Source organism: Salvelinus namaycush, chromosome 36, assembly GCF_016432855.1.
Source record: "Salvelinus namaycush isolate Seneca chromosome 36, SaNama_1.0, whole genome shotgun sequence".
NCBI lineage: Eukaryota > Metazoa > Chordata > Actinopteri > Salmoniformes > Salmonidae > Salvelinus > Salvelinus namaycush.
In genome coordinates this window covers 13,680,484-13,693,838 of record NC_052342.1, presented here as the reverse complement: position 1 = coordinate 13,693,838, position 13,355 = coordinate 13,680,484, and the positions used below count along the sequence as shown (strand labels likewise).

Sequence of the window (13,355 nt, the reverse complement as noted above, 5' to 3'; positions counted from 1 at the left end):
CCACTTGGAACTGACAGGTTTGCTGATCTTATGGTTTCCTCAAGCGTAAAATTGGTGGAATTATAAGGAAATTAAGTCAAGGTCAGAATATGTCATCTGTAAACACACCTTTAGTCGAGCGACACCTCAAACAAAGTAGGTGAATAGCATGTTATTCTCATACTTAAGTTCAAAGTCTCAATACATAGAGAAAAAAGCACATTAAAATGGAATTACGTTCCATTTACAGTCGCTTAACTTGGGTTGGAATAGGGGCCCAAGAGCAGAGCTGGCAGGGGCTCAGGGGTGGAATTGCAGTGTGTAATGTAGCCTAGTTTTATTTACACCATCCCAGCAGCTATCTTAGAAATGTAACTCTGCTCTGGGTTTCTGAGTATGCACTTTGTAGCCTATAGCACACATCGATGTATAGCCTAATAAGCAACGCAAACACTGAGAAATATTGCCATTACAAATTACATGACCCTCCCCTGGACTAGAATTTTTTTTTAAATACTAAAGCCTCCCCTTGACTGAAAAAGCATGACCCTCCATTTTCCTCCAGGTATCAATTATGTACATTTCTATCAATCTCTAAGAGTGAAGGCGCTCTTAGCTATGAGAAAGGGAAGGGTGTGATGTATGGCGAGAGAGGCCTAATTGAATGGTTCGCATTCTGCGCGCAGTCAGTCACCCCCCACATCCCATCCCTTTCGATAGGCGAAAGTCACTCACAAACGTTCGTAACATTAAGGCACACTTGGAGACATTCATCTATAAGCGCTCCTATTGCGCTTATAGAACTCATTCTGGGTTGGTTGATTTTCCCCTTTATCATAATTTGCCTGAAACCCACAACCCGACTCTCGCACAATCATGAATCACTAACGTTAGCTCTCACTCACCCAAAGTCCTGGTCCATAGACTTGAAGAAGAATTTGTAGTTTGGCTTGTTCAAGACCTGTTTAAAATCCAACAAAGTGATATTTTCGGCAGGAATCGGAATCTTCACCAAATACGGCGTCTCCTCCTCGTCGATGTGGTATATTATTTTGGTTTCCGCCATTTCTCTAAACCCTTTTTTCAGCTGTCCCACAAAAACTATGGAAGAGAAAGCTAACAGGCTAACGGGAAAAGGGGGTGAGGTGAAATGCTCTTACAACGCTAGCCAGTAAATTTGCACTGGCCAGAACTAACAAAAAAGTTAAAAAGTATACTTATACCACGTGCATATCCCCTTAGTTTCTATCTCCCAAAGATACAATATATCATTCTCCTACGGCCAAAGGGTTAAAAACCAAGCACACCCTACCTTCACACTATCGGCCACCCACAACTTTTCCCCCACCAAAAACATACGGAGGGAAGGGGGACTCTAAAACCGTTTCTCTCGACTGTTGCAAGCCAACGCGGCGTATGACGTCGTGTATGCTCCCTTTACGTTTTTGCTAAACGTGCCCTCGTCCCCCTGTAGAAATATTCCGGAGATTTTATTCCACAATACATTTTCCACATTCACATTAGTCATAATTCATCTTCATTATGTAGCCTAAATGATTTTACACACACACACACATGCACAGGGAGAGAGAGTCAAAATGTGAAACATATGAAAAGATTTTAATAAATAGCCAATACAATCAAAGGTCAAATAGGGGGTGCTTATATTTGTCCTGTTTCACACATGTACTAATGGTTAACCTGTACAAGTGCTTGGTGTGAAATTCCACTCCCCCTGAGACACTCTCAGAGAGTGGGGTCAAGGCCAGGGATCAGGCATTATTGCGCAACCCTGGAGCAATTAGGGTTAAGTGCCTTGCTCAAGGGCAGATCGGCAGATTTATCTCCTATTCGGATCAGGGATTCGAAACAAGCAAGCTGTTGACTGGCCCAACACTAACCACTAGGCTACCTGGCGCCCCAATGTAATAGGCGCTACTAGATTAGACCACTAGAGGGAACTCTAAATCAGTGCATAGCCAAACAACTTAGAACTGTCTATATATAATTTTCTCAACAATCGGAACTAGACATGTGATTATGAGACTGTATGCATCAACCTTTTATATATTTTAAAGATATGTCATTTACAGTTGAATTGAAGTTAACAGGACGTTTCAAGGCTACGTTTGATGTAGGCCCGTAGTTCAGTCTAGATTTTAGGCCATATTCAAATATTTTGACAATACACCCTTCCTTCCTTCCTTCCTTGAGCAAGGGGGAAGGAAACAAGGAAAGACAAAAGGAAAGAAGGCTGCATGTAAAAGTATTGGAACAGGCCCCTCGGTTCCTTCTCCCCTCAGTTGCGGAAAAACCTGGGCCCAAACACCAGTCCCACCACGCAGGTCATCACAAACAACACCCAGAACACCACGGCCAGGGTCCTCCTGTGGTGCTGCAGCACCTCCACCTCACCCACCAGGCCCACACCTCCACCATGGGGCCTATCGCTTGGGTGCATCTGCTCCACCCTTAGGCTCACTGTGGGCAGGATGATGAAGCGGGCGTCCCTGCTGGTATCCAGGGAGAGGACCACCCTCTGGGTGACGGTGGCCAAGTGGGCAGCCATCGACACGGGTGTGCAGAAAGCCATGGGGGGCAGTTGAGCCAGGATGCGGGAGTTGCAGGGCAGGGTGAGGGGGTCGCCGGTCTCCAGCAGGGTGGGGTGGCGGCAGAGGGGGCAGAAAATGGCAGTGCTGCGAGGGCTCTGGGGGTCCGCGGGTTCAGCTGGATACGGGAACAGCTGGATTCTCTGGAGGCACTCGGTGCAGAAGACGTGGAGGCATTCCAGCATGCGAGGACACTTGCCACACTGGTTGTACTCGTGGTAGCAGATGGGACACTCCACCTCTGTGGACTCACCCGGCTCAGAGCCGAGTGCCGCTGCTTCTGCTGATGCTTGGTCCCCCTGGAAGTGCACTGGTTCTGGAGGCTCAGCCATCGTGAGCGAAAGGGAGAGATGGAAGTGGGGATGGGAGTTGGGGGGGAGGGGGGTGGGGTTCAGGGTCAGACTGCGTTTGGGGTGGTCAGATGTTCTTTGCTGCAGATGTTCTATGTCTGCAGAACATGGAGGAAGATATGATATAATACATATTGATTATATTCTGATACAGTATTACAGTTCAAGTGTTTTTGGCTATTGTAACCTAACCTTTCACTATGTGTGTAACAGAGGGAAAATAAAATGGGCCTAGGCCTATATGGGGTACAAATAGTCCATCTTAAACCTGGTCCTTGGGGTTTTCTGTTCTGTTTCAGCTTGGTTTATGACGAGATTCCTAAGCCCTTGAATCACTGGCTTCAGTTAATTACCAAATGAAGAAGAGATGTAAAGCCTGCCCCCTAGCCCCTAGCAGTGGGGAGCAGAGGAAATGGAAAGCCTGACTGCAGGATCCACACTCAAACTGATATCCCTTTCATACTAAGACGTTCTTCCGCCAACTTTCGCATACTGCCAACTTTTTTCCGCCTTTTCCATATATCTGAAAGCTATTGCCGGTATCAAAGCCAAAACTTTTATTGCCGCCTAATGATCTAGTAATCATTTCGGTAAACTTCTGCCTACGGCTTAGTATGAAACTTAGCCGTAATGCTGAGGCGGCATTGGCACGCACTATGCTATTTAAACCAGTTAAATGTAACTAAATGTAATTCCCCAAAGTAATTATTTATTATGAGAGGGCCATAAACAATAACTAGTAATGTTGCATACTCCAAGAAAGTCTCACTTTTTTTGTAATTTAAAAAAATTAATTGCTGAGGTGTATTCACTTGAGGACACAGCTCAAATACACAGTACAAATATGATAAAAATATGAAATATTTTATATGACGTATTTCCTATTCAACAGAACTGTATAAATACCGCTTGAAATTATTTATATACTTCCTAAATATAGTATAATCAGATTATAACATTTCACCTTCCTTATAACTATAAAATACAGATTTGTATGTTTAGTGTTAGAGAAAATGTGCATATTTTCTAAAGGTCTCTCTTGATCTGTACCAGAACACCCTGTATATAGCCTCGCTATTGTTATTTTAATGGTGCTCTTTAATTATTTGTTACTTTTATTTCTTTTTTTGTTGTATTTTTCTTAAAACTTCTTTGTTGCTTAAGGGCTTGTAAGTAAGCATTTCACTGTAAGGTCTTACACCTGTTGTATTTTGCGCATGTGACAAATAAAATGTGATTTGATCAGAACATCAGCCCCCATCACTGTGAAGGTCTCACTGAGCTCTATTTTAGCTTCCTGAACCCATTAGGAACTTCCCTTTCATCTCATATTAATCTTGTCTATCTATGACAGTTTTTTTTTTAAATCTATAAACTATTTGAGATGAATCGCTATAAATCGATCTCTGAATGTGCTACTGTGATGAAACCACTCTCTCCTACTGCGCTATGATGTAACGATTGCAGGCATGTGCACAAATCGATTTATAAAACAAAATGTAGGTCCCCTAAACAGGGGACTTTACAATTTAAGAGGCTTTAAACTCTTGATGGTTGCGAGGCAACGCCAGTTAACCATCGTCCTGCCACTTCTCCCATAACCCAGCACTAAGCATGCACTGTTTTCTTAACCACAACTGGATGGATCCATTAAGAATTACTGTGGGAATAACTATCACTGAATGATGAAAATATTGGCATAAAGTAGGCTAATGTAATTGAAGGCATACTATCAAATTGTTGCTTACTGAAACGCCCAAAGTCATCCAATCATTGTAATACATTTCAAACAATAGCCTACCCGCCTACGGTCAACTAGATTATAATTTCAGTTTGTGCGCAGTTTTCAGATTGGGACAGCGCCATCGCTCTGCTTTGAGACAAGCATGGGGGCTCTTGATAAATCAATGTCCGATTTGTTTTCACTGAGTCTCTGTTTGCATATTGGTTAGGCTACAATTAGGCTGGGAAAATGTTAGCTAAATTGAGGCGAGTGCTGCTCTTGTCTAGTTGGCTCATTTATTAGAACATTTTGCCTGCATGTTATGTAGTTTAGTTTAGCTCGTGGATTATTTTGCTCTTCACTCACAGTCGTTTAGTAGCCTAGAACTACTCCCAACCAAAAGCCCGTGACTTCAATCAATGTGATCTTGTTTCACTGATCTCCTTCTGTATACGCTACTTGGTTAATTGGTTTCTGGATGGGCAAATAATGGGCAAATAAGTGGAGGTGGTATAGCTCATCTATTCGTTTGCTCAACTATCACTGATCAGGATCATTTAGTATGCAATAATTTAGCCCGAATCAAGTGTAAGGCTATTATTTTTGCTCAATCGAGTAAAGGCAGCTACAAAAACCCGTGGTTGTGAAATATGAACAGGATACTCGCACGCTTTTGAAGATAGGATTGCAATTTATTTAAAAAAAAATTTGTGTCCCACATTTTGTTATATATAAAACAACAACCCAATATTGTTAATCAACCAGGTTGTCGCCGAAATAGTTATAATATAATAGTAGTCTTACGTTTTTTAAATTTGTATTAATGCCAATACTGTTTTCTATGCTTGTTTTCACTTAATACTTTGGGATACTGGTAATATGTCAGATTTTATGAGGGTTGCCAGATTGGAGTAAAAATCTGTATTTGTCAGTTTAAAAAATATATATTATTACAGGGCTGTGAAACCCATAGCCGAATGGCTTCAGACTAACATAAGGTAACATAATTCAACAAAAAATATGCCATTCTATAGTTTTGAAAATACATTTTATAGTTTCTTAGCACCTGCCAAAACAAATTAATAATGTTGATTTTTGATGGTGTATATTCAATAGATTTATTAAAATAGATGCCCCCCAACATCTGCACACCACTACTGCCACTTGTCCCTGGCATTTCAGCCTGCACATGGTAATTATAAAAGGGTTATGCAGGCAAAAAGGTGGTAAAAATGGGTCTGTTTGTAAGAGGGGTCAGATAAACATGTCCCTTTTCTTCTCTAGCAGTATAATAGCAGTATAAGCAGTATAATAAGTAAAAGGTAGAGAAGTGGAGGTGGAAAAACAAAGTAGGACAGGAGCTGTGGATAGAAGTGATTACCGGGCCCGACACTCTCTCTCTGTCCCTCTGTGTGTTGTTGTGTTTGGTTGCGTTTCAGGTATTTCTCACTGTGGGCTAGTTAGAATGCTGATGCACCAACAACACCAACGCAACGATCATACAAGGAATAAGAATGCCCTCAGCACTACTGGGTTTGTTTAAAATTCCACTGATAGTTGACAAGTGAAATAGAGATTTGAATCAAGTAAACTGCCAAGGATCTCCTCCCAAAGTGTTGTTCCACTGCTGCACAATAGGACCAATGAACCACAATATGAAAATCAATTGTAATATACAGTACATGATGGAAAAGGGGTGTGCTGTACTCATCTGATATTCCCTTAGGTGTCCATGTGTTTACCTCATAAAGATCAAACTGTACTTTCATAAACAGCAGCCTCTCCATTCACATGGGATAGAGCAAGGCAAGCCGTACTCAACAGGGCAGTTGCCTAGCAATAGTGGTCTATTTTGTATTGGGCCCCAGGAGCAGAGATTGTAAGAAACATGTTTCCATGGGATTGGTCTATCTGTACATGTCACACTTGTATTTGGTTCAATAATCTCAATACACATTCCAGACAAATTTGGTCAACATTTACCCTGTGTAATTTGCTTGACAATAATGAATGACTTTCTCCAACTCCTCGACATCCACAGTCAGTAATGGTATACAGTGCAGCATTACAACAGAATGGCAAAAATACATACTGCATGATGTCACAACTGCTATGATAGCCTGTATATTAATATATTGCCATACTTGATCTACTGTATGTAGTTCAGTTGATATGAAACCACCATGGGAGTTAAAGTCACCGAGAATTCATAACCATGTAGTGTGTGGGAAGATAACAAACACTTACCGCCTCATACACTCGCTGTCACACACCCCTCAGATAAGGGTGAGCTGTCACACACCCCTCAGATAAGGGTGAGCTTTGACGTTCCTCTCCACTACCAAAATTCTCACCGGACACATCATGGTTCTCATTTACAGTAAAAATTAACAACACACTTCGTTAATCTACCTCTCTACCTCTTATTTATACTGGCTCGCTCTCCCTCTCTCTGTTTTCTTTCACTCCATATCTCCTCTCCTCTCTTGCTTTACCCATGCCTTGACGTCCTCTCCTCTCTCCTACTGGAGCCAGGGTTATCTCCTGGTTGCCCTGACATTAAGTCATCTCTAGGTTGTGGTGGTAACTGGTAACCAGGGACATGGAATAGAGGTAGAAGCCACCTCCTATAACCCTGACACTTCTCACAGTCCTCACAGTACAGTATTTTGTATGTACATTGTCTTTGTCAATGTACAGGGTATTCAGAATGACAGTTGTGAGTCAAATTACTGTGGATATCATTCAAGTGTGGAATACATGTTTTCTGATTTTGGGATATCAGTTCAAAAAGCAGCAACCTGATAACTAGTTGAGTTACTGGTGCTGGTCTAATGGAACTTATATGATGTTTAGTCTTTCTATCTGTATATCTGCAAGACCCCAGGAAACATATTGCCACACATGCTAACATCCTCTCTGAAATATACTACATGACTAAAAGTATGTGGACACCTGCTCGTCGAACATCTCATGCCAAAAACATGGGCATTAATATGGAGTTGTTCCTCCTTTGCTGCTATAACAGCCCCCACTCTTCTGGGAAGGCTTTCCACTAGATGTTGGAACGTTGCTGCAGGGACTTGCTTCCATTCAGCCACAAGAGCATTAGTAAGGTCGGGCACTGATGTTGAGCAATTAGGCCTGACTTGCAGTTGGCGTTCCAATTCACCCCACAGGTGTTCAATGGGGTTGAGGTCAGGGCTCTGTGCAGGCCAGTCAAGTTCTTCCACACCAATCTCGACAAACCATTTCTGTATGGACATCGCTTTTTGCACGGGGGCATTGTCATGCTAAAGCAGGAAAGGGCCTTCCCCAAACTGTTGCTACAAAGTTGGAAGCACAGAATCATCTAGAACAGGCCTGGTCAACTCCAGTCCTCAGGGGCCTGATTGGTGTCACACTTTTGCCCCAGCCCCAGCTAAAACACCTGACTCCAATAATCAACTAATCATGATATTCAGTTAAAAATGGAATTAGTTTAAATCAGGTGTGTTTGCTAGGGATGTGGGGAAAGTGTGACACCAATAAGGCCCCCGTGGACTGAAATTGCCCAGGCCTGGTCTAGAATGTCATTGTACGCTGTAGCATTAAGATTTCCCTTCACTGGAACTAAGGGGCCTAGCCCAAACCATGAAAAACAGCCCCAGACAATTATTCCTCCTCCAAACTTTACAGTTGGCAGTTTGTCACTATGCATTCGGGCAGGTAGCGTTCTCCTGGCATCCGCCAAACCCAGATTCGTTCGTCGGACTGCCAGATGGTGAAGCATGATTCATCACTCCAGAGAACACGTTTCCACTGCTCCAGAGTCCAATGGCGGCGAGCTTTACACCACTGCAGCCGACGCTTGGCATTGCACATGGTGATCTTAGGCTTGTGTGCGGCTGCTCGGCCATGGAAACCCATTTCATGAAGCTCCCGACGAACAGTTCTTGTGCTGACATTGCTTCCAGAGGCAGTTTGGAACTCAGTAGTGAGTGTTGCAGCCAAGGACAGACAATTTTATGTGTTACGCGCTTCAGTACTCGGCGGTCCCATTCTGTGAGCTTGTGTGGCCTACCACTTCGCGGCTGAGCCATTGTTGCTCCTAGGCGTTTCCACTTCACAATAACAGCACTTACAGTTGACGGGGGCAGCTCTATCAGGGCAGAAATTTGATGAACTGACTTGTTGGAAAGGTGACATCCTATGACGGTGCCACGTTGAAAGTTACTGAGCTCTTCAGTAAGGCCATTCTACTGCCAAAGTTTGTCTATGGAGATGGCATGGCTGTGTGCTCAATTTTAAACACCTGTCAGCAAGGGGTGTGGCTGAAATAGCTGAATCCACTAATTTCAAGGGGTGTCAACATTATTTTGTATATATAGTATATCTACAGAGAAACATGTCTCTGATCATGCATACATGCAGTCAAATAAGATCCCTATACAGTTAGGTTGCCAAAAATAGGATACAAAAAAATCACTCTTTGCCTAATTCATAAATATTATCTGTGCATGTGTTTCTGTGCATTCATGCTGTGGTATGGTGTGTGTGTGTATCGTATGTCACAATTATATAGGAATATTTACACACTATTCATATATACATATTAATATACAGTGCCGTTACATTTGATGAGAGAAGAGGCATTGTGATACAATATGTCTTTTTGTATCTGTTTTTCAAAGCTAAACTTGCTTTTTGCCTGAGTAACCTCTGGTGGCAGAGCATTCCATGATGACATGGCTCTAATACATAACTAAGCAACGTATTCAATACGTTTTTTTGTTTGGGTACCGTGAAGAAACCCAGAGTGGCGTGTCTGGTCAGGTATGACAGTCAGTGGACCTTATCGCATCGAGTCACCATAATGTGTGTGTGAGATTGGACGTTACACTCTTTCACCCACGAGAGGATGACTCACTTTCAAAACACACACCCAGCTTTCCTCGTCTCCTTATCTGAGCTGAGTTTAAACTTCAGAGCCCCATGTGGGTGTTATTTCAAATGAAGAACGGAATCTCGGTACTTCCCAATCACATGACAAAAGTTAAATAGTTTGTCAATTCATCATTATATGGACTGAGCTGGGAATGAGAAAGTGAAAGGAATGTGTAATGAAAAAAATAAAATTGTATTATGTTTGTAAAGGTTATGGGCAGGTTTAATAGACCCAAATTAAGCCTACCCCTGGACTAAAAAGCATGCTGCTCAATGCTCAATCTCCATTGAGAGTATTTTCTAGTCCAGGAATAGGCCTAATCCGGTTCCGGGAAACTAGCCCTAAACCTCTTTTTTCTGTTCAGTACAAGTTCTACACGGTTTTGTTCTTTACATAAATAGACTATCCCTTTTTACAGTAAGTCAATCTACAGGTGGCAGGCACAGAGGAAAATGGTTCCTCAGATCACAATAACACATCAAAGAGTACTGCCTAATTTCTTTCAAATGTCTTATCCTCCCTAAGATCCTGTTACTCTTGGCTTTGACTGTAGGAGGAGGAAATCACCATGAAAAGAGTTACTGGGTCACCTCATAGGTCCTGGGCTTTGTCTGGAGGATTAGCGTGGGGACGAAAGGCTGACGTCACGTTTACGACCAGATACACCCCTGAGAGTGTCAGTAAGAGGGAGGTGCTGGGATTTCTGGGAAGGGTAAAGCCAGTAGAGTGAGTAGAGTGAGTAGGCAGCGGCAACAGAGACAATAGTATGTTGCTGTGTTTTCATAACAGATTGTTGCACAACACGTTTGCAACTATCAGCTTGTTTGATATCAATGTTTCTATTATGCTTACAGTAATCAAGGGCATATCAAATGAGATGGAATTCAAAGGGTATCGGAGCCAGTGTGAGTCACTAGAGTAGACAACAGTGAGACATATGGGTCATCTTAAGTGACTGATATGGGTTTATCTATGGGCTAGACAGGTATTAGCAGATAGGCTATGGGACAGCATCGGAAGTTGACAGCTCAAGCTCCTTGCAGTCATGGCTCACTCCTGTTCTATCCAGTTACAAAGTAGTCTGCTGTCATCAAGAAACAGACAGAGGGAATTTACTAAGGGATCTGGAATTTTTAAAAGATTCTTACTCGTATCTTTGCCTCTCTCCTCCCCCCATAAGGCAGTTCTGTTGTTTAAAGACACAGACAGACAGGAGCCAGTTTGACACATAATAATATTAAAATCACTATTTCAAAGGAGAGGAAACATTCTTGATGCAAGCACTTTGTCTTACATTCATGGTTCTGTTATATCTGGGAAATGTGGGTGATAGTTCATCTGTATAGTGGGCTTTCTTCATACCTGGAAACTGTGGTTGAATATCAGAGACATTGGCCAAACTGTAGCAGAATGGCCCACTAACTCTCTTCCATATACAGTAAAAAGGACGTGTGGGTGGAGAGTGGGAGGGTTAGCACTTTCTCTTTGATGACATCACTATTTCCAAAAGATTAGTCATAGGTTACTACTATTTTTTTGGCAATCTGTCAAGTGAAAGTCCCTCCCACACTAAGAAATATAAATATAGCCTAATAGCCAATTCATTCAGACAGTTCATTCTCGTTGAACGAAAAATGTGTTCAGAACTTGAGTGCGGAATTTGTTACCGAAGCTACAACACCGGCCGTCGGTGTCCTCGTGAGTTACAGTGTAAACACAGTTTTTGTGAGCGCTGTCTGGTGACTCTTTCCCAATCCTCAGTATGTGAAGTGGAATCCAAGGAATGTTCGCCGCAGGACAAGACAATTGTTTGCCCACTCTGCCGATACCGGACCTCTGTATCGGGTAAAGTGAGGGCAGCGCTTCGGGTAGACGAAAGTGTTCTAGAGCGCATGGTGGTATCTGGCGTTCTCGATGAAAGCATGACAGACGACGAGGAGGATAGTGAGGGGAAGGAGGATGACAACGAGACTCCTCATGAGAACTCAGCCGAGGAAAGGGACTCATCTTCGGGTTCCAGAGGTGGAAGGTTCCACCGTTCGCTGAGGCGCGTCTGGGGCAAATTCACTGGGAATCATTCCCAAAGGAGAGCGCGTAAGTAGCCCTATTCTATTGCAATACTCTTTAGTTTTCACAAAACATTACTTCATATTCCGGTAGTTTCTTTTCTTAGCCTACTTTGATGGCATTTTAATTAACAAATTACCTGCGGACCAAAGTAGGCTATTATAGCCTGCCTAAAGAAGGCCATTTATTGTATTCTCATACATATTTTATTTTTCCCCTACAGATTGTATGACTGATGAGGACCTAATAGACCTCTTCATGATGTCATGCTATACCATTTGATGCGGACTTCATTGACTGGAAAGTCATCAGGGCTGCATTCAGTACGTTTTTACGTTCAGGTACTTTCAGTTGAACGGATCCGGTGCTGTACTGAACGACCAGTTTGAGAAAGCTGTCAGCGTGCCCACTGCCCTTTTTAAATACGTCACTCATTGCTTCAAGCCACACCTCGACACACCCACCAAACGGGAGCCAGCCTATCACAGTCTGTTCAAGAACGTTTTGGGGAAACGTGTCAGTCGGTACAAACCGTTCCGTAACTTAGCAAACGTTCGATCGAACTGAACGCACCTCAGTTGCACCTGATTGATCAGAGAGGGGGCGTTGCCGTCCACGAGCCTACACTACAATAGCCAATTTGGAATGTAGAAGACTGGCGGGTCCAGTTGGATCAAGCAGTAATATGTATTCCATATAATAGCTAACTAGGCCTATGTGTCCATGCATGTAATGTAAATTACATGCATGTAATAATTGATGGTGACCAAACACATAATGGTAACATAATTGTAAAGGCCTAAAATAACACAACTATAGGCTATTCTTTGAAGCCATTGGGCTACTGAATGAAATAGTTTTATCTAAAATTGTATTTTTTGTGCTTTGATGTAGCCTATGGCTTTCCATTTCCAAATATTAGAATGTGTTGAATATTGTTGGTGCTCAGTTCAAGAGAGAACTTTATTTGAATATAATGTATTTATTTAATTCACTTCTATTGATTGTGTGTGATATTTTGCACCTTTGTTTTGTTGTAATAAAACATGTTATTGTTTTGTTAATTTTCAACTTGCCGGGATGAATGGCGTGCAGTAATAACTGATGCTTGCTTTTTCGCTGAAGAATAAGTTAATAAATAATACTGTTCTGAACTTCTGCTTGGTTTACCATTATTTAGAATATAAGACTGTGTAAGCTCATGCCATATAGACCTATCCAACAAGTGAGACCAGGTGTCATTTTCCAAAAAAAATCTGGAGGATGCAATCAACATAAATGGTTGCACCTGTGTTCACATGGGCCGGGCGTGTGTTCAGTGAGGTGAAACGTTCAGAAAATTTCAGGACGCAAATTGAAATGTTACAGCGCTAACGTGATTCCCTGGCCTATTCTATACAGACAAGAATATGTTTTAATCTACACAATACATCCCTATTGAAACATACTGTAATGTTGCACTCTTCTGAACGGGTCCTGAATTAGATGCACCTGTTGAGATAGCAACAGGCACATCTAATATGCTAATCAAGGGGATCTGTGAGCACAGCCCACTATTTAACAACTAGAGGAACAAGAGGTTGATAAAACAAGGCTTTTACCTTGGACTCCTTGTCAGTTACAATCTGATTGTGCTGCCGTGTATCATATGTTGGTTGATGGCCAGCAATAATGTCGAGGACTCTAAGACTTAAATCTAG

At 42.3% G+C, this 13,355-nt stretch overlaps 3 protein-coding genes across 4 annotated transcripts in view; 1 reads left to right on the top strand and 2 right to left on the bottom strand.

Moving 5' to 3' along the window:
* The window catches only part of LOC120030429 (segment polarity protein dishevelled homolog DVL-2-like), a 33,203-nt gene extending 31,838 nt beyond the window's left edge, over positions 1 to 1,365 (bottom strand). Inside the window, exons 1-2 of one of the 2 annotated variants that reach the window (XM_038975830.1) lie at positions 1,292 to 1,365; positions 885 to 940 (exon numbers count right to left, since the gene is read on the bottom strand). In XM_038975830.1, the coding sequence (XP_038831758.1) occupies positions 885 to 940; positions 1,292 to 1,336 (101 nt within the window). In that variant the 5' untranslated portion in view covers positions 1,337 to 1,365. Of the gene's footprint in view, positions 1 to 884 lie in introns of both variants that reach the window. The other variant, XM_038975829.1, reaches the window with a different exon arrangement.
* A 913-nt stretch (positions 1,366 to 2,278) lies between these two features.
* On the bottom strand, positions 2,279 to 2,920 carry LOC120030239 (E3 ubiquitin-protein ligase RNF186-like). The gene has a single exon (XM_038975585.1). The coding sequence runs from the start codon at positions 2,918 to 2,920 to the stop codon at positions 2,279 to 2,281; it is 642 nt and encodes a 213-aa protein (XP_038831513.1).
* Positions 2,921 to 11,201: 8,281 nt separating this feature from the next.
* On the top strand, positions 11,202 to 12,809 carry si:ch73-335l21.4 (E3 ubiquitin-protein ligase-like). Its single transcript, XM_038975834.1, has 2 exons — positions 11,202 to 11,682; positions 11,879 to 12,809. The coding sequence occupies exons 1-2, from the start codon at positions 11,223 to 11,225 to the stop codon at positions 11,935 to 11,937; spliced, it is 519 nt and encodes a 172-aa protein (XP_038831762.1). The 5' UTR covers positions 11,202 to 11,222; the 3' UTR covers positions 11,938 to 12,809.
* Positions 12,810 to 13,355: the final 546 nt, after the last annotated feature.